Genomic DNA, 26,469 nt, shown 5'->3' on the forward strand with positions numbered 1-26,469 from the left:
TTCGTTAAATAAATTCTTTCGCCGCTTGTGAAAGCTTTCTGTTATCTGTCTTTCTGCCGTACCACTATATTTGTATTCCGCCCTCCGAAAAGACATTGTAGGATTATAATTAGTCTCCGGAACACTAAGGTTATTGTCCTCCATTAAGCCGGTGTACATGTGCTCTAAAGAGACGTCGAATTTGTTTACTTCAAATGTTACCACTAACTAATTAATAGAATTGTTTTTTTTTTCTCGTTTACCGAATGATTTCGTCGAATCTGGGCTGATTCGAGCCTACGTTCTAGTGTACACATTGAACAACAACAACAACAACAACAACAACAACAAAAAATCACGAACCGAAGAAGCTATACCGAGGGCGTTTTATTCCGATCTATAGTAAGCAAAGGCAGATCATTTTATATGGGGTTTAATAATGATATGTGTGTCTCACTGAGATAAATATAGCGGAATGATTCGTCCCAACGCTTAAAATCAACCAGCGAACTTGCATGTACTAGATTTGTGGGGCATACAAACATAACTAACCGTGGCTCACTGACCTGGCTTCGAAACCCGGAGGAGGCTCCTTTGGGTACAAGAAACGTTGTGTTCTGCCTTCGTGCCATTATTCCGAATTGAAGAGATTGCTGATCGCACGTTTTCTGATTACCTTGAAGAAACCTTGAATGAGTACGCAGAGATGAATTAACTGTGCGCCCAAACAGACGAGCCTGCATCAGCATGGTTTTATGGTACAATCACATATGCGTAAGGAGTACTCTTAGTGAAAGACAGCTTTTATAGACTAGGAAATAAAATACAGGTGGCGCCCTAGTTGGCAGATTGCGCAAGCAAAATGCAAGCGTCGACACCAATATTTATGAACGGGAGTTTAGAGACATACTTCGTATATCTATAAACGTCGGAGCTGTATTCATCTGCAATATTCCCCCCCCCCCGCCCCCCCCCCCCCCCCCCCCCCCCCCCCCCCCCCCCCCCCCCCCCCCCTGTATTCCTGCCTTCTGCTGTACAGGGCTTAGAGGTAAATGCGAGGAAGAATTTCTAGTGACCCATTTTTGTTTCCGGAGTGCTGCATGCAAAACTGTTTAAGCAATTGCTAACCCGCCGGGTTGGCGCAATGGTTACTGCGCTCGACTACTGTCCCCAAGGATGCGGGATCGAATCCCGGTCTCAGAGGCTGCTTTTCGATGGAGGCGAAAACCAAGGAGTCCGTGTGCTATGCGATGTCAGTGCACGTTAAAGAACCCCACGTGGTCGAAGTTTCCGGAGCCCTCCACTACGGCGTCTCTCGTAGCCTGAGTCGCTTCCGGACGTTAAACACCACAAATCACAAATCAAATCAAGGTATATGTTTTTTGTCACCTGAGCAGTACTCTATTGTTTTGCGAATACTGCCTGCACTCTGCGCGACCGTTCAAGCCCGCTTTTACTAGCGAGTGAACATGACAGGTGCACGACGAGGTCTTTCAAATCAGCGTTATGAATATGCACGCAATGCAAAAATAGGGTCGTCGAACTTTTTCTGGCTGTCTTGGCGAAGAGAGGTTATCGTTCATCGCGCACTTTCAGCGCCTCATGAGCATGTTCGTTACTCAATTTGAGAGTGCTAAAAACGCAGGCTCTGCGCTATTTAAACTTGTCCGGACTTAGCTTCCTGCGTAACACTCGAAACTGCGAAGACAGACCTCGTTTTTATTTAGATTCCGATCAGGAGTAACGATTTGCGTTTCTTTCAAGCGCAAACGAGGCTCTACATCCTGGAACGGCACTTGCACGCGTCGGTCCAAACTATCGCCACTCGAATGGGTCAGGACGGTGCAAGCGGAACACGCATACAGAACCGTTGCGAGTTTCCTTTGGCGGTAAAAATAGTTTACGGGTGATCACCACAGCGTGAGACAAGCTCAAGCGTCCGTCGGCGGCAGTCTTGAAGACAATCTCAAATGTCAGGCATCCCGTCCTCCGCTCGGAATGGGCCGAAAATGTTTGAACTGAATGGAACAAGAGCGCAGTGTCGTGATCGGCGAACTACCAGTTGACGGCGTTTCTCTTGTTGCGTCGCACCAGTCGCGGTGCACGCAACCGCTCACTCCATCGTCCCGCGCGCCTACTACTGCATTACGATGCAACTGCAAACGCTTATAGCAACTGCTTCGGCCGGCAGACGCGCGTCGCAGGGCCTCATGATGATCCGGAAACCTGCGCTTCCACCCAACTATCACCGGCACTCTCCTCTTCTCCCCCTTCACCTTTCTATACCCTCTCTCTACTCGCGCACTTTCATCACGAGGACTTTCTGTTTTGCCCGTGCGAGCCCGTCGGGAGAGGAAAAAGCGCGGCTGCAACCTCCTGTTCTGCTTGATCTCTCTGCGCGGGTCGACGACGCCAGTGCCCCTCGCGCCTCGCCCGGCCCGCCGGACCTGAAGTGGCAAGAAGAAGAGCGGACTGAACGAGAGTGAAAATGTGGGTCCGGCGGGCTCGGTCGTCTTCTTCCCGGTGTGAAAGCAGCCGCGTGCCCCTCCTCCTCCTATTTCTTCCTTGCTTTCTTGTTCACTCATGGCGTCCGCATCCTCCTCTCTTTGCTTTTTGAGGGCTACGTGAAGCGGCGGCGGACAAGCTCTGGTTCCTTCCTCCCCACCAACGACTGCGACGTCGACCTCTCTCCCCTCTCGGGCCGACCAACACGCTGCGTTGGGCAACGCGACGCCACGAGTGAGAGTGTAGTCCTTATAAAAAGCCGCCTGCCACCCGAGACACGGCATCAGTGCTTACCGAGGCCCGCGAGCCCAACGGCAGTGCGCAGAGAGATCTCAAGTCACATGGCGATCACAAAGGTAAGAGGAAGTGACCGCTTCCTGTACGGAGACGAACCGCGGCGGCGGCGGCGACGACGATCGGCGACGGAACGGGGCGGAGGCTACCGGACGCGAGAAAGGCGGGAAGGAAGGAAGGAAGCAAGAAGGAAGGAAGAGGCGATGGACCGTGCAGTGCACCACGTTATGGCGGACGCGGCGAAGGCGCCGGCATTCAACTGTGGTCAAAGCACGCTCGTACATCTTGCCCGTAGCGTGCTTTTATCCCAGCCGCCGGGACTAGGGACAATGCGAGGAAGCGCTAGCGCAGTGGATGGGCCGGGAGCGTTAGTTTGGGGCGGGCACCAAGCGTTGCCTCTCGCATCCTGGAGGAATTTTGTTTGCTTTCGCCGGCGATAAGAAACTCTGCAAGGAACCGCATTGTTTTCATCCCCAGCGCGAAAAACAAAGAAGATTTCGCATTGATCGCTTTTACTCGGGATAAACATCAGCAGGAAAAGGGGCGTTTACAATGTAACAGAAAAACGAGGAAATGTGCCGCATTTTACGACTTCGCGGTGTAGTTACGCGATCCGGTTAAAGGAAAAACGCTTTCACAGGGCGGCTTAGAGCTGCTCGTCACATCGCCTGTCCCATGGCTTTACTCAGCTCTCGCCGTTTCTCTACTTGAATTTCATAATGTCGTGAGGTCGATTTACTACTGTCCATTATTAATTAAGATATGTTTTTCAATGCAGCCTACAGGAGCAGGCCATTTGATATTAGTAAGGTTGAAATATTTCAGCCAACTTAATAATGATTAGATTGACAGTTGCTGTGTTCCCTCATGAATGTAGAAGCTCCTTAAATGAGAGCTTTTTGATTCAACATTCAACAGGGTATATCAGTGCTGTCTGGAAGAAGAGGGGGCGCATCAGCTGCGCATTATTCGAACAGCAGAAGACTGTTCTATGCAAGTTTTAAGGAGGACGCGCCAGCAGCACCTTTGCGGGAGATATGATCTCAAATATGCATATTTCTGTATATTTCGTCTGCATTCGCTCCACTTCTAGCTTCATTTTATTTTAAGCTTCCGCCACAATTCATCATCGGCCCAAATCAGAGGCTTATATCGTGGTAGTTTGCTGACGTCTCGCATGTTTTGCCAAATGAGAACTGTTCTTTCTGAACGCTTTAGGTCGCGAGTCACTCTGCCTGTCGTTTTCTATAACGGCTTCAGGGCACAGCTGCTATAATTGTTTAAGGTCAGGCATGCACGAAAATTCAAATGCAGGCTAGGAACTACTCCTACCCTATTCACTCACAAAGCGGCCACGACATACCGTCTACCTTAGCAAAAGTCATCGAAGTCATTCTCTGCGTAAGGCTGCTTTTCTCGCAAGTTCGCCATTAGCGTGGCTCTGGATTTTCTGCTATCTACAGGCCTTGACGTTGTCCCTCTGCTGGGGCCTGGTCCTCGGCGGAGGTCTAGGCGGAGGTGGTGGAGGCTTTGGAGGAGGCGGAGGCTTCGGAGGTGGTGGCCACGGAGGCGGCGGCTACGGAGGCGGTGGAGGAGGATTCGGAGGCGGCGGCGGCGGATTCGGCGGCGGCCACGGAGGTGGCGGAGGAGGTGGACTTCCCGTAAGTGTACAAGGTGAGTGTCAGAAAAGCGTCTAGTCTTCCTGATTAGTTGTAGTGCCACATAATTGAAGGTGACGTTTAAAACCATGGACTTCCGGTGTGTGTGGTAAGACCGCTACTATAGTTATCAAAGGTAGCCCCCAGCTAGCGCCTCCCGTGATATGCCAATCTGCATGCAGGCGATACGTGATGAAGCACTTCTAAGGTCGAGATGGGCGTGCTGAGCTACTCTCAGCACCAAATGCGCCTCGTCAGGTGGAGCCTACATAGAGTTTTTCATGGTTCGGTGTCTTAATTCGGTTCGTGACAGTTCGCGAGGGGAGGATTGAACGTTGCGAGGCCCTACATAGCGGTGCACATTACTATGCCCAGGTGCCGATCCTCCCTTAGGGCTAAGGTGGTAAAACTGCTAGAGGTACGGATGGGTAAGTATAGGCTGCAGCTAGAAGCAGAGGTCGTGGGGCATTAGGCGAAGGGACGGATGTTGAGACGCTCTCTTTTAAGAAATTCATTCGGAAATTTGATTTCCTATTCCGTCGATCACGGTTTTGCGGAATATGATCATATTGCGATCTTACGGTATTTTTACACAACTCGATAATCGGAGTCATCCATTCGCCCTAGGGAGACCCAAAAATTGAATTCATTGGCACGTTCGTAAAGAAACAAAAAAATTCGCAGTATTTCGCAAGTTTCTACCTATTCTGCAACCTTTAATACAGGAATCCATCAAACACCTTGTGCTCTCTTTCTAGCTCTGACAGAAGTGCAGAAGAATTCTTCCTTCTCTTCCTTCTAGGAATAAGACACTTACTTTTATAAATTGATAAAAAAAAACACACACATGTTCCAAAGCTTCGACTTCGCCGCACAAATGGCCGGGACTGGAGCAATAATTCTGCGCACTTAATCAATTAAGGTGGAGGAGAAAAACTGGATTGCGGAAGCCTTCTGCTGTTCACTCGCAAACGACGTAAGATAGCTTTTTCGACAAGTGACAAGTGCGCTGTTATCCAATCAACAGGGGAGCGTTTTTGGAGATTTTTTTTTCGCCAGTTTGAGTATATAAACTATTAGTCAACCAATGAATGACTGATTTTAAGATGCGTGTTCTCACTTGTGAATGTTTCGCCTTGCTACGGCTCCTAATATACTAATAATGTCTTTTACGAGATGTGCAGACATTGTAACGCCGTGCTGATGCGAAACTTCAATTGCGTCTCATTAATTCCTTCTTAACAGCTTTCATCTTTTTAGCAAGGGGCAGTTGAAAACTGCGGTGAGTATGGTGGTTCCAACTGCACCAGCGTGGTTCGAAAATACAAAATATAGCATAAATCGGATCCAATCGAGGTTTGAAAGCACGCAATGAGTCTAAAACAGCTCAGACACGGAGCTCCTGGCTTCTCTGTGTGCCTTGCGCCGCAAAGTAAGCTCAAAAACTTTATTGTCAAGCTAGAAGTGCGGCGTGCAATGACAAGTGATGCCATTACATCAGTGCGCATAAAATTGAATCACAGTTTAACACAAAAAATGCATGCGAGATTTTGTGTCTAGAATTATGAAACTTGTCAAGTAAACCAAACGATTAGTCCGTCTGAAAACCCTCTGCGGAAATAACGTGTTCTTCGGGCAGAATAGGGGGGAAGCATTGTCTAATCATACTTTCGCTCAAATTAGAATACATCTCCATAAGAAACAAACATGGCACGTTTGTCTCGTGTGATAGCGCGGCTTTGCCGCATTTTCTTTCTCTTTTTATTTCCAATACGCGACTGATTGATTGATTTGAATGATTTATAGGAAGGGAAAGGCGCGGTAACTGTCTCACTTGTTTTCTGTGGACTGATTGATTGATTGATTTATAGGAATGGAAAGGCGCGGTAACACTCTCACTTGTTTTCTGTGGACGCCTCAACCGCGCCGTAAGGGAAGGAAGGAAGGTGGGAATGAAAGTGGAAAGAGAGAAAGAGGAGCCGTAGTGGAGGGCTACGGAGCAATTTCGACCACCTGGGGATTTTTAACGTGCGCTGACATCGCACAGCACACGGACGCCTCTTCGTTTCGCCTCCATCGAAACGCAGCAGCCGAGGTCGGGTTCGAACCCGGGTACTCCGGCACAGTAGTCGGGCGTCTTACCACTGCACCACCCCGGCAGGGCTTTTCTGTGGAAGCCTGATTTACTGATTTATTTATAGGAAGGGAAAGGCGCGGTAACTGTCGCACTTGTTTTTCTGTGGACACCGCAACCGCGCCGTAAGGGAAGGGAGGAAGATGGGAGTGAAAGTGGAAAGAGAGAAAGAGGAGCCGTAGTGGAGGGCTACGGAGTAATTTCGACCACCTGGGGATTAACGTGCGCTGACATCGCACAGCACACGACGCCTCTTCGTTTCGCCTTGTGGACGCCTCAACCGCGCCGTAAGAGAAGGGATGAAGGTGGGAGTGAAAGTGGAAAGAGAGAAAGAGGGGCCTAGTGGAGAGCTACGGTCTAATTTCGACCACCTAAGGATTTTTAACGTGCGCTAGCATTGCACAGCACACAGACTCCAATACGCGAAACCTTCTTTTGTTTTGTTTCTTTCTTTCTTTCTTTCTTTTGTTGCACATTTACAAAAATCCAATACGCAAAAACTTCATTTTGTAAATGCGAAACAAAAGATAGCTTCACCTTCTGCTTTTCAGTTATGCGGCAGAGCACGCTTTCAAGAGCAAAAGCGTCTGTAGTGTCCTCAAGTGGAGCATATTGCGTCTGAGAGAAGGAGATCAGACGAAAAAGCGAAAATAGTTGCAAACTCATACGCTCATTGGCAAATTGATAGATTTAATAGAAAAGTCTGTTTCAGGTGGATATAAAAAACATGCACAAGAAAAGCTACCGAAGAAAAATGGGCTATAGTAAAGAGGCGGCTCCCAGTCAGTAGTAAAAAAGTTCAATATGTGAGAGGAAATGCATCAAACATGAAACTGAAAGACGAGAAGGCAGATTGACAGGAGATAATAGAAAAAAAAAAAAGAAAGACGCGCGAAGCAACAGCGAATACAGCTAGCCCTATATCACCTAGTAAAGAAACTTCATAATGTTCCTGTACGAGAGATAACAAATCATTGGAATTAACAAAGGACTGGTTTACGGTAAGTGCAGAAGAGTGCAAAAATCGGCAAGTAATGAGCAGCTTCAAAAGACTCCGCCTGAAAAACAATTAACAGAAAATAATTCTGCGTCTTATAAGAGAACTGTAAAAGGGAAGATTGAAGAAAAGATTCTCATTTCAGCTAAACTCAAATGTTAATACCAGCGCTGGACATCAAATTATATTTTCATATTACCCACTATACTCTTGATAAACATCCAAGAAGACCATCTTCTTAAAAGCGCAAGAGGTATACATCTTAAAAATGCTAACAGAATGAATTCCTGAAAAAAAAAAAGTGTGTTCATCGTTCGGTAGAATTAAAACCTACTTCTAGGCCCTGCTGTGATGCTCGTTATGCCTCCTCAGCGCTGCGTGAAGCTAAAGAGAATTTCCTTGCTTACCCTTCGGAAACTAAGGACATCCACAAATGTTACATGGAGCTTTATAACTAAAGTTCAGCGTCTTGGGGCATCAATTGTATTTGCAATGCAACTGCGAATTATTTTACGATACCGTTATGACAATATCGATGGGCAACCTAAGCTTCTAACGCAGAGCAAAATGTTTTTTTTTTATGCAAATTTCGTCTTACGCTTGCACCTAGTATACATAACACTTCTTTAATAACCAAATCATCACCATTTTTTTTTAATATTGCAAAGTCCCTATAGCAAGAAGCTACAAGGAACCTTGATCTACGGTGTACTGATTGTTATAGTATAATCATATGAAATAGAGGAGGATGTATTCAAAACCATTTTACTGTTCAAAAATGCGGCTTGTTCAGAGTTTGTTTGTAGGCTTTTTTGAATAATTTTATTACCAAAATAATGTATCCTGCCTAGGCGTGGCGCAAAAAAAAAAAATATAAAAAATATTAGGGAAGGTAAGCTTTAGCAACCATAAACAAAAACCATAAATTAAAAATGATTTTATTCAGTAGAATTTACCGCTATGTGAACTAATCTTACATGCGTTTCGAAAACATTTCAAAGAACGACGTGACCTTTTCCTGCAGCCATTGAAGTTCCCTCTGCAGTGGTTAGTGGAGGAGGCGGCGGCGGTGGTGGAGCCGTAGGCGGCGGAGGCGGCGGAGATACCGCCAACGTCATAGTCATCAAGGGTGGCGGTGGCGGAGGAGGCGGTGGCGGCGGCGGTGGTCGACTGGTCACCACGCTTCGGCGCTTCACCGCCCACGTCGACACCAGCTCGGTGCCCATCGACTTCCAGCACGTCCAGGTAAGGAGAAGGCTGTTACCACGATTCAACTAATGTGTACAACAACCAGTGTCGCAATCCCTTAGTTTTCTACCATGTCCATTGTGACCGCTGCTGAAGGCTTTGAGAGCTCGAAATGGTATAGATATCGCCATGAGGTACGATACAGAACCTGTGAGCCCCTGTATATGTTGTGCGTGAATATTTTTATACGTTAGCTTAATAGCCTCATTTGGGCAAAAAACTCGAGGTTGCATCCCACGCTTGACCCCTGCCAAGGTAGGTGCACGGAAGAGCCAACTGCGACCTATCACCTGCCAGGGTCGGCAGAGCCTCTTATCTTGCAATGAAGAAAACAGGTGGATGCACCGCGGATATGACAGTTTCTAATCAGCCTAAAAGATGTGTTTGGTGTTTATACAGTACATGTGGAGTCATGCACTGAGTGGGTGGTAATGCATGCTTTATGTGGTCGCGCCTGGCACCTCGCATTGTGGTACTTATGCTACCGTATTGTCGCTACTGACGGTAATTTGGCGTTAGCGAACTTTTTTAAAAGTTTTTCATATCTAGTTTATGATCCAGAAGCCCAACTTGAGAGTAGGTATTGCAGAGGTAAGTTACGATTCAGTATCTGCATGCGTTCCTCCTCAGATAGGAGCACCATAATAGGCACAAAGATTAGCAGTCAAAAGCCGTGTAGAATACCGAAAGCTACCTTGTAACAAAAATAGCTAGATATATATTTCGATTAGCGCATGCCTAAAGAATCGTTCTGGGGATACTGAAAAATAAAAGCATGCCAGTACTGGAAGGCATATCAGCACCATTCCCTGCTTTGAAACTTAAATTAATCAAATGCTTGCCAGCAAGTTTCCATTTGAAAACATGTAAGTACACAGTGTGCTTTTAGGATATTCTAACAACAATAACAAAAAAAGAAACAAGTCTTGCATTGTTGTTGTTGTAGCTGTAGGAAGAAGGAAAAGAAAATGCACGGGCCTGCTACTGGCTCTGTAGCTAAGCCACCTCCGCTGCCTCGTGCCGACAGAAGAGAAAATAGAGAAGAAAGAAAAGGAAGAGGGAAAGAAAGACGCGCGCCACAACAACAGCCATCGTCCACCACCGAACCGGTGGCGGGTGCGATGACGGCCTACAATAGATAAAAATTCGGTGACAGGCTAGCCCCCGCTGCAAGCGGCGGGGACCTACCCGTCCTAGCCCCATTCACAGAAATTTGCTGCCTTACATAGCGTTCTAAGGAATTTTAATATAATGATTGCCCCGCCGGGGTGGTGCAGTGGTAAGACGCCCGACTACTGTGCCGGAGTACCCGGGTTCGAACCCGACCTCGGCGGCTGCGTTTCGATGGAGGCGAAACGAAGAGGCGTCCGTGTGCTGTGCGATGTCAGCGCACGTTAAAGAACCCCAGGTGGTCAAAATTACTCCGTAGCCCTCCACTACGGCTCCTTCTCACTTTCCTAACTCCCACCTTCCTCCCTTCCCTTACGGCGCGGTTGCGGTGTCCACAGAAAACAAGTGAGACAGTTACCGCGCCTTTCCCTTCCTATAAATAAATCAATATAATGATTGGTTCACAGGAAGGGAAATGCGCAGTATCTGTCACACTTGTTTCTGTGGACACTTGAACCGCGCCGTAAGAAAACGGGGGAAGGTAGGAGTGAAAGTGTAAAGAGAGAAAGAGGAGCCCTGGGGGGATATGCTTTTCGCACATCAGCCAGGCGTATATGCACATTTTATAATGTTTGCCTTGTGCTCAAGTGAGCTTTGATGACAAATTTTGTTCCTAAATTTCCGAGAAGACACTATATAGTCTATCTTACAACAGAATGCAGTAATGGTAAATATTTTGCTTACAGCATGTGTGATTAATTGTTTCATTCTATTGGAGATTTTATTAAACTTATGAATTCATCAACTGGCATTTTAATACTTAAATTGTTCTAAGAGAGAGCATTACCTGACAAGAAAGCTTTAATATGGTACTATCAAAACTATCATAGCATAAAGCAGGAAAGCAGAAAAATTAGTCATTACTAAAGAATTGCGCCTCGTTTGACGAGACAATGAGCAAACTGCCAACACGTTTAGCAACACAGCACAAACGAAATCCCATAAGAAAAAAGGCTTGCTCAGTGCCTCAGTTAGTAAACATATCAGTTACTTAAAAAGAGTGTCCGAGTAATCAAGGCAAGTAATTCAGTACTTATATTACTTTACTGCCTGAGAGGGCCTATATTTGTGAATTACGCGATAATGCTCACTGTTTAAAACCTCGTACATACCTCGTCATGCCCTCTACTGAAAGCCGGAGTATAAGTAGTCACATTAACACATTTGTTGCCCCATGCATCTTTTTAATCAATGCCGCTACTGATGCCATCAATATGAAGTAGCTGCCTTGGTTGCCCACCAGCTAACTATCATGACACTGATTGACAGCGTCGGTGAGCTGAATGCTCCTAACGACACAGCTAACACAACAGAACCATAAATACCTATCGTATCCTCAAGACCCCACGCGTGCGGGGGGCCTTGAGAAAGATATCCAACAAATTTAGTTTATTCTCCAGTAAAACTGTTCTAACGAAGCAATAGGATGAAAAGGGAACTCTAGATCGTGAATACTTTATGCCCGCCATAATGATGTGTAGACGAAAACAAGCGACACCTGAGCTTTGAATATTCAGTATCAGAGGCATTGTGCGGAAAAAAATTAACGAATATTGACTTATCAGCTACGTACAGAAAAGCACGACAATGGAAGCTGCTTGGAGCTCAATGTGCTCATGTTCGCGCCTGCAATTACAGCCAGGGCAAACAACGCTGCAAGGAGTGGAAATGTACCAACCTTTCTGCTTTGGTGTGTTAAGAAGCTCAGAGGGTGAATGCGTGCCATTTTTGGCAGAAAAGAAGAAAATATGTAACGACAAAATTACCCAATCACGGTTTGGTTTCCATTACGAAAATGTGAGTGGAAGATAATTACGTAGGTGGCAGCAATTTGATGCAGCTCGAACAACAATATAATTAGCTCTGTATTTAGAGCAAGCAATAAGAGTATTCTGCTGAAGACATCTGCACTGAAGAAACCGGATAAGATTTGTAATGAAAAGTACCTATAGCGCTCACGACAACACCGAAGCTTGACTGAAATCCAAGTATTCTAAACTCAGCCATGTTTTCCTACTCATGCCCCCAACACTGCTGAAAAATAGTCACGAACCAGGTTGGTAGAAAGTAACTTTCTTTAAATCATAATGTTCGTAGGCCACAGACTATCGAAAGCATCGAGTCTGTTGTTGACCGATGGGGACGTCTAGCGTTCCCCAAGTGTCTCCTCATTCTACCATGAAGCACACTGCTCAGCCAATTAAAACAGGCTATCTCATATATCACGTTAATGTTCCGTCTACTCTGCACTATTTTGTTGTGATGGCGGCCTTCTCCTTCTCTCTCTCTCGATAAATATGAGAAAGTGTGCGCACGATGATGCGTGTATCCGCGTCTGGTGGGTAAACCGTATCCGTTCAACGAAAGTAATTCCATTGGCCGCTCCACTTCCTCTGTTGACAAACCTACGCGCGGGATGAAAGCGATACGATCGGAAGCTTTCCTCCTTCCTTCTCTCGTTGTCGTTGGAAACATGACACACTACTCACGATTCCGCACATCCTAGCTGCCCCGTTTCGAGAAAAAGCATAAATGAAACGAAACGAAAAAACATACCGCACAAAACAGATGTTGGTATACGGGACGGAGGAGAGAAAAGGAGAGGAGTATGTGCGGGGATGCGGGGTAGAAAGAGAGGCGGGGGAGGGGGGGGGGGAACTTTGAGGAACCACGAAACAAACCAACAACCGCATCATTTTCGTGCGCGGACTGTTCGATCGAGTCTTGGAAAAAGCAAAAAGCTTTAGAAAAAAAAAAAAGCACACAGCGAACGCCCCCGTGGAGCGTGTGTACCGTTCGTGTGTTCTTTTGGATCTTCCCTGTTAGACGCTGCGATACAGAGTGGGGCGACATCCGGCCGTGGGAAATATAGCAGCCAGTCAGGTGCTTCGTAATAACTTCCGCGTAACGACGAGGATAATCGCTCTCGACGCTCGCCGATGCGTCGTTCTTCCCAACGGCGTATGTGGCGGCGCACGGCCAGCTTTCGTGTCGGACACGCGCCGCCGAAGACGTCCGTTCACGCGGGGCGCCCTCGTTTCGAGCACTGACCTCACGGTTGACACCAGCCGCTTCACGTGGACGGCTGATAAAGCAGGTTGGCTGCCGCGGTGCTATACGATGCGAGTACAGGGCTTGCGTATCGAGCACTTTCGTTCGGAAAGAGAAACGTGATCTGCTGAAGTGCTCTAAAAGAAGGCGCCGTGCAACCGACGGTTGGCTCTGATTAAAGAATATAACGTAAATGCAACAAAAATAGGGCTGGAAACGAAACATTATGTCGATAGAAATCAATAGAAACCCAAGACACGGCGCGGGACTACGTTCATTCGCAATATCTACGCACATTTTGAGCTGGAATTTTTATTTCTAAAATTTAATTTCAAATCCCAAGCTGATTTCTGTATTAACTGTCCAGGCTGCTAACGTTTGATACTGCTATCAAGTCTGATCTTTTTGAACCAAAGTATTTGCTTCGACACCGATATATTTTCATATTTGGTGGTAATATCAAATTCTGTCACTGAGTGGCCAATCTGGTGATTTCTGACATTGTTTCATCTTACAGTTCACAGATGATATGATGTCCGCATAGATGAATTGTTACTAAAGTGTAGCTCTTTACTTGACGCTTTTTTTTTTTTTCGCAGTTTGGAGTAAGGAATGTGCCTTCTGTCATATACACGAAACAGAGTTAGGCATATGTACAGATGATTTGCAGTACCTGATTTTTAACCTCGTACAATCGTGAAAATACAATCTACAGGTGAGGCAGCGTAGGCTATTCCTCAGGGTGACATCTGAATGCAAGCACTAGGACTAAAAATCGCAGAAAGCTGCTAAGCGCCCGGGATAACGTAAGTACAAGAGCGTAATGCACAATCACTGCTACAGGACTCGGAGAGTGTATTGACAATCATGAAGGCGACCTATTTGTATTTCCTAGTTCTGCTCATCCCCCCTCCCCCATCTCCCAAGTGAAGTTCATTTTTGTTGCCGCTTCAACTGTATTCATAGACCTTGTGTTTGCGCCCTCTATTCTGCACGCTCAGATTCCCAACCAGTTCCCTAGCAAGCCAATCCGTCCTCGCGTCGGCCCCGTTGGCTACGTCGTCGCCATGGAAGGCCAAGCTCAAGTCCAGGGCGGCGGCGGCGGCGGCGGAGGTGGTGGTTTCGGAGGCGGCTTTGGTGGCGGCCTCGGCGGAGGAGGAGGAGGCGGCGGTCACGAGGTCTATGAAGTCAAGGCTGTGTCCTCCGGAGGCGGAGGTGGCGGCGGCGGTGGTTACGGAGGTTAGTGGCATAACTAATTCGGATAATTATTGCATTCGAAGAAGAATGTGCCGAAGTTACGCTGTTGCACAGCGGTACATCTTGTTTCGGTAGTGAATAATAGAGCGAGTTGTTGCAAAGGAACAAACGACCATTCATACCGCTAAGCCATGCGTATCACTGCTGTAATTTAGTGATGAACGACTACTTATGCCCTGTTAAACGTTTGTCCCCGTGGTAGCAAAAGACTGGGTTAGCGCTTCCTATAATGGTTTGAGAACCATGGTTTGATTTCGTAATCAACGGTATATACCCACGTGCAGTAAAACCACATGATACAGAGGTAGGCGCCACAGTTTTTACAGGTACGGCCTTAGTCAAAAGTGTAGAGCACAGGGGGTCTGCTTTTGAGCCGTCTAGTATAAAACTGATTTATCATCAGTAGATATCCTTTCAATTTAGGACTCGGGGAGGGGGGCTAAGACAAGAAATCTCCCCATCAAGTGATTCGAAACACTGGAAATGTATTACAAGTCGCACGAGTGGTTCAGAAGCAGACCACCTGGGCTCTGCACTTTTGACAAAGGCTGTACGTCACCGCTCCGCTCAACGAGCAGCGCCAATTTTCTTCGACCTCGCTTGACGTCATGACATTTTTAACCACAAATTTTGCTTTGAGTATAACGATTACACAGGGGTTCAGATTTGGTAAAGGATCTAACAAGGTTGTTGTCTGACATAGCCTTTGCACCTAAACCCTTTCAGGCGGTTTCGGCGGCGGACTAGGCGGCGGCTTCGGCGGTGGTGGACACGGCGGCGGCTTCGGAGGTGGTCTTGGAGGTGGTCTTGGTGGTGGCCACGGAGGTGGCGGAGGCGGTGGAGGCGGCGGCGGTGCAAACCTGCAACAGCTTCCCGTACACGAAGAGACCAAGACACATGCAGCGCCCGTCGGCGGCGGCGGTTACGGAGGCGGCGGCGGCGGTTATGGGGGCGGCGGCGGAGGCTTCGGCGGAGGACATGGCGGTGGCGGCGGCGGCGGCGGAGGTGTCGAGGTGCACAACGTCGAGGTAGTCAAAGTCGCCGGAGGAGGCGGTGGCGGCGGCGGCGGATATGGAGGTGGTGCTGGTGGGGGCTACGGGGGCGGTGGAGGCCACGGCGGACACGGTGGCGGATGGCAGTGAGCGGGTGAGTAAATCACAAAGTACTTCTCTATAGGCGCCATTATTCTAAACGATATTTTGATTACCAATGCAGGATTATACATTTGTAAAGCTGCTAGTTATTTTACGCTATTTTCCATGTTGTCCAGCAAGCGAGTAAACGCGTAGCGAATGTTCCGGCATTTTTTCTGATAAAAATGCCTGCACTGAAGAATAACTATGTACGAAAACGGAAGGTTACAGTATTTTGTAAAATACTGTGGCATACGATAACAGTGGGGCTGTGTATTGCAATTGGACAGAGTACACTTGGCCACACCAAAGACCAGTTATCGGCGAGAAGTCAGCACGGAAGTGTCGTGACGCAGCCTTGAACTTTTCTCCTTTCTTTTCCTTATGAATGAGTGAGAAAAAAGGAAGTCCTATAAACCTATTAGGTGCGATAGAACCCATACACGTGTTCTGCCTACCATGACTGAGGTAAATAAAAACGAACAGTGAGCCAAATAAGGTTTTGTTGATCTTTCATAGGCCAGTTAACTGAAGTGCACATGAATCGAACTGTGTCGCTGGAGTGGTAGGTGCTGATCTTTCATAGACAAGTTAACTCAAGCGCAATAAACTGTGTCGCAGGTTTCCTAGACGAACTGTGATCCAACCAAGCAAAGCACTACCGCAGTGAACATTGAAAAGCTGCCACCCGCGAAGCGATCAGGCCCTTGCTCCGAGAGCACATGCCATCCACTCAGCCCAAGAACGTCCACACATCATCGATCACGCAGAGAACGGCACCGGTGCCACGCCTTCCGGGAAACGTGTAATATATTGTTGACCTAGCGCGCCCATTGCTCCCACGTGAGTGTACGGCGCATTGCTCAGCGCTACTGTTAATAAAATACCCTGTACATATTGTAAAAAGAAAACCGCATTCGCTGGTCCGTTTCATCTCTTTGACAAATTCACACGATCAAATGGACTCTTCCGCGGTGTGAAAATTATGCGACAGCCAGTAGAAACCACGTTGTTTTGAGGACACGGTAGTCAATGCTATTAAGGCGAAAGACTTTCTTGACTCGTGGGCTGCAAAAAAAAAAAAAAGAAAAACAATTTCCACAGGAAGTGTTCGGGATAAATGTTCGCACGAAAATCTCTCCACAGGGAATCGAAAAATCGAACCACTATCTCTTTGATCCCCAACCGAACGCGCAGACCACTACCCCACGCCGGACACATGGGAAATGAATCGTAGTTCTCTTTGTCAAGAGTGAGGAGGATAGGAGCGATGACAATGGCGATGCAGTTAGTGATAATGATGGTAGTAGCGATGACAATGACGATACATTTAGTTGTTAATGATGATAGTAGCGATAGTGTTGGTGATGATGATGACAGTTGGAACGACAATTACAATGCAGTTAGTCACAACGACACTCCACTTGTCCTTCCTCCGATTGCCATGGAAAGGCTTTGTCATTGTCGGGGAAAACAAAAATCTCAGGAGAGAGCAAGACATCATCAGGCCAGGACTCGCAACTCAAGTGCTCAAGAGGCCGGTCCCATCTTTTTTCTTCGCTTTCTAAGTCTGCCCCTAATGTTTTCGTGTCGACATGTATTAGTGGACGCGTCTTCACGTCCCACGAAGCAGGCATCTGCACGGTCTCTAGTGGTGAGCAAAATAGTTTCCGTTTTGTTGCGCAGGTGGGCGCATGCCCCTCGCAACGATGACAGTATCAGCGCAAAAGGTGCGATTACATAGGGGACAATTCCCTCTTTCTTTGTTTGTTGTTGTTGCGACTGAAGGAAAAAGGGAAAAAAATGCACGGGCCTGCTACTGGTTCTGTAGCTGAACCACTTCCGCTGCCTCGTGCAGACAGAAGAGAAAATAAAGAAGAAAGAAATAGAAGAGCGAGAGGAAGACGCGTGTCGCAAGAGCCCACCATCGAAACGAATTACTACAGACAAAAATGGTGGCAGGCTAACAGAGGTGACAGAGCCAGTGGTAGGCTCGTGCATTTTCTTTTCTAACTTCCTACAGTCGCAACGCATTTTGTTCTTGTTGTTGTTGTTGTTGTTGTTGTGGCTGTAGGAAGAAGGAAACGAAAAGCACGGGCCAGCTACTGGCTCTGTAGCTGAGCCACCTCCGCTGCCTGGTGTAGACAGAAGAGAAAATAGAGAAGAAAGAAAAGGAACAGGGAAATTAAGACGGGTGCCGCAACAACAGCCGTCGTCTACCACCGAAGCGGTGGCGGGTGCAATGACGGCCTACAATAGATAAAAATTCGGTGGCAGGCTAGCCCCGCCGCAAGCGGCGGCGACCTACCTGTCCCAGCCCCATAAGGGGAGTCACATAACGCATTTCCGCTGTGATAGTGGCCGCCCCATAGTCGCACCGCTCCTTGCGCTGTTGCCTAGCAACCGTAAATAATAGTAAATTGGTTCACAGGAAATGAAAGGCGTAGTATCTGTCACACTTGCTCTATGGACACCTGATTGATTGATTTAGAGGAAGGGAAAAGCGCGGTAACTGTCTCACTTGATGTCGGTGGACCTAAACCGCGCGTAAGGGGAGATGGTGGAAGTGAAAGTGGAAAGTGAGAAAGAGGATATGGAGTAATTTCGACCACCTGGGGATCTTTAACGTGCGCTGACATCGCACAGCACACGGACGCCTCTTCGTTTCGCCGCCATCGAAACGCAGCCGCCGAGGTCGGGTTCGAACCCGGGTACTTCCGGCACTGTAGTCGGGCGTCTTACCACCGCACCACCCCGGTGGGGCAAAACTATTGCCTAGCAACTGCAATTAATAGTAAATTGGTTCACAGAAAAGGAAAGGCGTAGTATCTGTCACACTTGCTCTATGGACACCTGACCCGCGCTTTAAGGGAAGGGAAGAAGGTGGGAGAGAAAGTTTGGTTTGGTTTGGTTTGTGGGTTTTAACGTCCCAAAGCGACTCAGGCTATGAGAGACACCGTAGTGGAGGACTCCGGAAATTTCGACCACCTGAGGTTCTTTAAAGTGCACTGAGATCGCACAGCACACGGGCACTTTGCCTTTCGCCACCATCGAAAGGCAGCCGCCGAGGCCGGGATTCGATCCCGCGCTCTTGGGAACAGTAGTCGAGTGCCGCGGGTGGAGAAAAAGAAGAGCCGTAGTGGAGGGCTACGAGGTAATTTCGACCAGCTGGGGATCTTTCACGTGCACTGACCTCGCACAGCACACGGACGAATCGAAATACTGCCCAGACAAAATTGAGACCGCTGCATGCTACTTCAGAGAGCATCGGGTAGTCTTCGTCGCTGTCATTGCTATACATAAATGACCGCAAAAAGCTCAGCCAGAGAAAAGTACAGCCTTTGTAAAACGTTTGAAACCCAGGAGGTGTACTACCCAGGAATACTATGGGGCTCGTAATGCATTCCCAAGTTTCCAAACTTGCTGAAAGCAAGACGACTTTTCGTCCTACCCCCTCCAATGGCTAGGACGTCCACTATTGTTTAAGAAGTCATAACATACGGTTTAAAAGGAAGGTCCCTGGACTCTAAACTGTTAAAAAAGGCTGTACCTTGCGCTACGTATATCCTGTCATAGATGAGCTAGGCTATTACCATTTTTTTCTCCTCCATAGTGTCGTGCGCGCGTGCGTGTGTGTATGAATGTGGTATGCATGTACATTTGTGTGTGTGTGTGTGTGTGTGTGTGTGTGTGCGTGCGTGCGCGCGTGTGTGTGTGTGTGTGTGTGCGCGCGCGCGCGTGTGTGTGTGTGTGTGTGTGTGTGTATGTGTGTGTGTATGTGTGTGTGTTATCTGATCTGATAAAAATACAAATTCGGTTCTGTGGGAACAGTCTAGAAGATGCAAATTGATCGCTGGCTGCTGCTTACTAAAGAAGGACGTTTATTGAAGAAGGAAGGGAAAGTTTGCACACGTCCAGGCGTGTATCATGCACAAGCATGTGATGTCACATTCCCGCAAGTAAACAATCTATTTTTGAGCGGCGACAGCTAGCTGGAACGCAAGAAGTTCAGCGTTATTACAATACCTAAGAGCCTCCTTTTGGCCCTCATGACATATTGCATGAATTATGCAGGAAAAGTGTATGCCTAACGATCGTGGCAAAAAAAAAAAAAAAATGTCGGTTGTAATTTCGGATGCAATTAAGACGTCAGTAGAATAGAATAATTAAGGAAACCAAGTTCGTCGAGGTGCCTAAAAAGCTTTTATAATAGGTTCACCTGTTTACGATAACAGACGAAAACCATACAAATCGGTCGCCGCCAGGATTAGATCTTGCCTCCTTCAACAGTCGAGCGTCGTAGCCACTGTAGCGCCTGGTTGAGGCTAGGAAATAAACTAGAACAATAAATGAATTTTTTCAGAATGCACAAAAATCGAACTCCTTCGCTTTTAACAAATCTCATTCCCTCCATCTTCAATTGACGGTGGAGGACATGAGCGCTGCTCACACACAAGGTACTGTCAGTTATTCCAGAGATTAAATAATGCCAACAGCTCAACGACGACAACGGAAGTTTTTAGCAATAAACATATAAAAAATGAAAACAGACATCTGGTCAGCAGCCGCGAATGCGAGACGCTCAGAAATGAGCAGCAGGGTGGCCTCCATTCTTCCAAACCTCTCACATCGGCCGTGCACTGCAGTGTCTATATGCTCTGTTCCACAGGCCACGACGATGGATGAAAGGCAACGCATCGTGAATGGACCATCACACGCTGTGATGTGGCACCGTTCGTCGCTCCGACACACCGCTGCCTCTGTTGCCCCACGTGGCGTAAAAGAAAGCCGGCTGACCCGTGACGTCTGCGTTTGAGGACGCCTCAGTGCGGATGACCAGGCTGCGCGTCTGTGCGCAAGATAGACAAACACTGTCGTGACCTGTGCGACCGCACAACGGCAATTGGTTGCACTCGAGGATATTGGAAATGTCATCGGTCGGATCGGCTTCGCAAATACGACACACAAAGATAAGTGGCGATCGCTGGCGAAGATCGAGGCTCGGAAAGGAATTCCGGGAAATTAATATATCTTCTACCCCGAAAGAAAAGGTAACAGGAAGTAGAAACGAGATATCCTGCCTCTCTTTTAAAACGAGTTATTCCTTTCTGGTCTGGCACACGTTTTCTCTGCAGCCGCCCGCTGCCAACCATACTGGACCATCTTTTGCGCCATTGTGTGCGAGTTCAGGAGAGTACATGTGATTACACCTGGCTTGACCGCATTCCCTTCATGCTATCAATATTATTTAACAGCTGCCTTACATCCCTGTCACACGGGCACTGTAAAGGCGTTTGAATAAAAAGTCATCTCTAAAAAGAGTTTGATCCGTAGACTAACATATACCGATGAGTGTAAAAGCAACTGCAGCGAGATACCACCAAAATTCACTAAAATGCATTCATTAAACGTCCGCTCACTTTGCAGCAACGAAGCAGAACTACTGGGATAGGTAGATCACCGCCGCTTGCGGCGGGGGCTGGCCTGTCACTGAATTTTTATCTGTTGTAGGCCGTCATTGCACCCGCTACCGCTTCTGTGGTGGTGGACGACGGCCGTTGTTGCGGCACGCGTCTTTCTCACCCTCTTCTGTTTTCTTTCTAGTCTATTTTCGCTTCTGTCTGCACGAGGCAGCGGAGGTGGCTCAGCTACAGAGCCAGTAGCAGGCCCGTGCATTTTCTTTTCCTTCTTCCTACAGCCACAACAACAACAAGCAGAACTACATTCTCCAGTCGTGCTTCATTCTTCTAGTTCCTTCTCCAGTTATTTTGTTTGTTTGTTTGATTGATTTTGTCATATCAACAGAATCTTGGCGTTAAAGATGTTCAAGATAATTTTCAGGTTTTATCTCATCAATCCGTTCGCTTGAATGGAATAAATCGCGGCGACGGTGAAGTCATGCTGCTGAAAAAGCAGAGTGCAAGTAGTGAACTGCTTCGTTCCTTTTTGTATACAGTTGGATGACTTAAATATCGTCACCTCATGCAAATAAGGATGTGTTCTTTGTTTGTTATCGGCCCCAAGATGAAAACGTCACAAAGTCGTTCTCATTTTGAGGGTGGTTCACCGATTTTATCTTTGAAAATAGGGACTCTGTCACATCAGCAGGACACTTTAACATAGATGGCAATTACAACCAACAAAGAAACATGAAAATGCTTGCCATTCGAATGGTTATGACAACGCGATCATTTTACCCGCTCGTATTAACAGAGACGCTGAAACATGCTTGACTTATTTCGACAAATTTAACATCACTGCTGGTCTTAGCGACCATCTTTGGTAATCTTTTAATGATAAACATAATGATTAACGACACAAAATTCGATCGCCCATTTTCTTTAATCATATCACTGCATAAAATTTTGACAGCGTCAGGAATAAAGTATAGAAGCCTCATTTCAAAAGGGCAACGGAAATAACAAATGCCAAAGGAGGGCAAGAAAAGTTTATTTTATTTATTTAATTTACAAATATACTGAGAGCCTGAATATCAAGCTTGAGGCAGGAGTAGGAGTGCAAAGCACACATAGGATCAGAGAAACTAATGATTAAATACATGAAAAAGCAACTAACCTTCATGAAGGCAAACAAACGATCATTCAGCCAGCAGCAAATTACATTGCAAAACAGAAACAATTTGTGAAATAAAACGTGTTGATACAAAAGAACTAAGAGGCAATCCAACTTTAGGACACGATCTCAGTACATGGCAATAAACAACAATGCATTGAACGTATTATTATGGGGTTCAGGACAGCGCGTGACATAGCGACGATACATTTGTGCATTGGACATTATCAGCAGATAAGGTACCCACTGGCAACCCGTTCTAGGAAAGAATGCTGGGCCAGATTCTAGACAATTATGAGTGACATTTTTAAATAAAAACATTTAAACTTGGTAAAGTAATCCGTAATCACTGAATAATTCAAGCACTGCGTCGTAAAATCAACCATAAAAGTGTGCTCTACCATGCATTTTTAAACAAGAGATCCTGATATTCTAAAGCAATTTAAAGTATAACAAAAAGTTAAGCAAGGAGGCTGATATAAGCAGATCTAGTACTTTTCACTCCTAATTTCAGAGTTGCCTAAATGAAGCTCTACTGGTAAAAGAAAATTAAACACGCCCTTTAAGCCCATCATGAAACCTCACCTAGAAACGAGAAACTGTCTGTGACACTGAATTGTGTGTTTGCGCCCATACAACTTATTTATTTGAGTACTTGCTTGTTTCTTCCGACGATTACATACTTGAAGATTTGCACAATTTTATGTCCGATAAAAACCACTCGTACGCTTTTCTTTGCTTGTTAAAAGAGGATCAAGTTACATCAGTTTTTATATATAAATTTCGAACTCAACTGCTGAAGTATTTCGTGTTGGTCCAGTGCAAGATCTGCGGTATATTTTATATTATTATATATTCTTTGTTTCACGAGTGTCCTAAACTATGTGCAAATTGAGAAGGGCGCATCCTTTAAGAAGGGTGCTCGAAATTAAATTACCGGCCTATCTCCATCTTATCTATATTTACAAAAGGCTAGCATATAATTTCAGCTATATATATTCGTCCATTGATCTTCACAAACTAATTTGAGACGTTGAATATTTGTTTAGAAAACACCAATCAACAAAATCAGTTTTCTTGAGAAGAAAGAGCTCATTTTATCCGTATTTGAAAAAAAAAATAGTTATATATGTCAACTTTTCTAAACATTTTGTTGTATTCAATACTTAACGTTTCTGAAGTGGAAATGTATCGAATCCGAGGAGACTTTTCACAACGTGCCAAATCCTATCTCGGCTTTCGATGGCAGTTCGTCCAAATCAAGTCATATTAGTCTGAGTTAAAATCCATAGTTGAAGGTGTTCCTCAGGGCAGCTCTCTTGGCTCACTTCGTTTTAACAGTTTTTTTAATGATCTCATAAAATTCCGTTGAAAACCTAAACATGTTTTGTATACCGTATGCCGATGACGCGAGCTTATATTTATCTGCTCCAGATTGTGCGGCGACACCGACCCGTACGACGAAGAGGATTCCGACATGGTCATATACTCTACAATGACACGAACTTCTTGTCAAGCTTAAGAAGTGGTGGATAACAAGCCGTTTAAACTTTAATACACAAAGAAGGTCTGATATCTACCGAATAGGAGGTTCTAAAATAATAATGCAAGCCTAATAATGACAGATCACCAATAAATATTGCAAATAATAAAACCCTGGGAGATACATTTCCTCAAAAAACGTCATAGAATAGTCAGTTTCAAGCTCTCTTATCTCAGTTTTCTAGCACAGTCAGCAGTCAGTCTTCACGAAAGACAACGGTACACTTCCGCCTCTCCCACCAACTTGTACGTCAGTACTTGATCCATTAATAATATTGGACGTCGGAATCCTTAATCCTCTACTCAACATTAACCCCCCAAACTCCAATCGCCCTAATATAATTCCAAACGAATTCCTTAAAAAATACGCTGAGTGGTGTAGCAAATATCTGGGACAGATTTTTCGTAAGTCGCTGACAAATGGTAATGTGCCGCATGACTGAAAAATGGCCAAAATAATACCGATACACAATACTGGAGATGAAATAAATGTTGCTAACTTCAGACCTATATCACTGACAAGCACTTCACGTAAAATACTAGAGCATATCATTTTTAAACACATAACTACGCTTCTAGAACGCGAAAATATACTATCTCCTCCCCAACATGGTTTTTGAGCTGGGTTATCAACCACCAAACAACTAACCGAAGAAGTTCATTACTTTACTATTTTCATTAACAACCGTTCTCAAGTCGATATAATTCGACTTGATTTATCCAAAGCTTTTCACTGCGTGAGTCATCAAAAGTTAACTGCAAAATTAGAGAACATTATTGGAAAAGAAGAAGTTTATGCTTGGATAACAAAATTTTTAACACATTCACAGTTCGTTATAGTCGACCATACGCCATCTGATAGCTTCTCTGTCACATCTGGAGTGCTACAAGGCTCAGTTCTTGGCCCACTACTATTCTTGATCTATGTTAATGACATAACGAATAATATAGGGTGAAAAATTAAACTCTTCGCGGATGATTGCGTAATATACAAAGACATTAAAAGCCATAGAGGCCATCTCATTCTTTCCGAATCCCTCAACACGGTATCCGAGTGGCACTCCCTCTAGCAAATGTCTATTAATGTTAATAAATCAGTAGCAATGACGATTACAAGAAAAAAGCAATCCTCCCATTTCAACTACAGCGTTAATGGTACACCACTTTTAAATGTAGATCAACATAAATACTTAGGAATCTCACTGACATCAAATCTTAATTGGGAGGCACATATAAAGAATGTTACGACTGCAGCACTACGGAAAGTATTCTATCTAATAAGACGCCTGAAGAACACCCCAATGAATATTAAGCTTTTGGCCTATACAACACTTGTCAGACAAATTTTAGAATACGCTAACACATTTTGGTTTCCTTATACAGCAACTAACATAGCTAAAATGGAAGGCGTGCAAAGAAAAGCAGCAAGGGTTATTCACACCGAATACCGGCGTACAGACTCACCCTCACTTTTCTTAGCTCATTCCGATCTAAACACCCACCTTATCGACTAGAGCAAAACAAGCTCGACTAAAATTTTGTTTTCAAATAGTGCACCGCCAGTAAAAAATTGATTCCACTCAGTACATATCGTATTCGGACTCTAGAAAAGCACGCCACCAACATGCGCATGCGCAAACGGAATATTCTTTTTCTAACTACGCATTCAGGTACTCTTTCTTTGCTCTGGCGGTAATAGAATGGAATAAACTAAACTCGTCTACTAAACTCATCTCTAAAAAACACAAATTCATTTTCGTAGTTCGTATCCCAACTAGAATTAATCGCAAGATATCACTAATGCTTCTTATTTTAATTACCGGTTCTTCTTTAGATGACACTGACAACGCGTAAGATTATTATTGTGTGCTCCGATTATTCATTTCATTTCATTTCATTTATTAATACTGTCAGCCACCATAAGGGGCTGTAACAGGAGTGGAAAATACAAAACGAAAAATGAGCAATATAGAACAGATGAAAATCAATAGTCAATCAAAAATTGTCTCTGAATACACACACAAACAAAACAAAAATGAATTACACAGAAATCAGAACAACAGTCATCCTACACAACAGCAATAGAACCTCATCACCCTGTGGTAGTGCCATAGATGAAATTTTCTAAATGGCGTACAAATTCAGATAATGATGATGATCGAACAGCAGAATCTGGAAGAGAGTTCCAGTCCTTACAAGCTCGCGGGAAATAACTAAACTTGAAGCAATTATTTTTTATAGCCGACAATGGAATGAACCTTCTATGACGATGCCTTGATGTCTCATTAGTTTTGATCTCAAAGTAGTCTGATTTATTAATTTTTAGATAATTATTGATAATGAGGTAAAAATTTACTAGCGGATGCTTCCCAACTGACTGGAAGCGAGCAAAAGTTATACCAGTCCATAGAAGCGGAAATAATTCTTTTAGCAATTATCGAAAGTTTTGTTGTTGTTTTTTAAGAAATGTCACCATGCTGTTGCGCGCATTGTTCGGTTCTGTTTTTCGCAAAAATTGTATGGTTTGTTCTCTGCATTTCTTGGAACTGTTTTGCTTCTTTAATTTATTCTTATGCATGTATGAGCATAACATGTATGTTTTTGCATTCTGCTAGGCTCTCGGTTTAGAGCGGCAGTATTATTAAATAAAATAAATATCCCTTTATGGGTCATATATCTGCCATAAAACTACTCCCATCTTATTTACGTATTACGGGTCCGGGGCTCAACCGCATGCACCAAGTTACAAAAGATTTTCGTAGCCTAAAAAATCTTTCATCACGAAAATTTTTAAAATCCACCATAAGACATTCACTCACAAATCCCCCCCCCCCCCCCTTCCTTAAAAATATACCGACGTTAAACCGCTGTAATTATAAATAACACTTGCATTTCAGTGCGAATTAAAAGAGCATCGTAGGTTTCTGC

At 45.3% G+C, this 26,469-nt stretch overlaps 1 protein-coding gene and 1 long non-coding RNA gene across 2 annotated transcripts in view; one reads left to right on the forward strand and one right to left on the reverse strand.

The window, feature by feature from the left end:
- The window catches only part of LOC146208359 (uncharacterized), a 362,139-nt gene that overhangs the window by 234,651 nt on the left and 101,019 nt on the right, over positions 1 to 26,469 (reverse strand). The gene's annotated exons all lie outside the window — the stretch shown is intronic.
- On the forward strand, positions 2,826 to 15,435 carry LOC146208361 (uncharacterized). The gene is made up of 5 exons (XM_084587261.1): positions 2,826 to 2,840; positions 4,242 to 4,452; positions 8,592 to 8,812; positions 14,038 to 14,275; positions 15,020 to 15,435. The coding sequence occupies exons 1-5, from the start codon at positions 2,826 to 2,828 to the stop codon at positions 15,433 to 15,435; spliced, it is 1,101 nt and encodes a 366-aa protein (XP_084443387.1).

The sequence above is a fragment of the Amblyomma maculatum genome, chromosome 1 (genome assembly GCF_055883805.1).
Source record: "Amblyomma maculatum isolate TAMU_Amacu chromosome 1, ASM5588380v1, whole genome shotgun sequence".
Lineage (NCBI taxonomy): Eukaryota > Metazoa > Arthropoda > Arachnida > Ixodida > Ixodidae > Amblyomma > Amblyomma maculatum.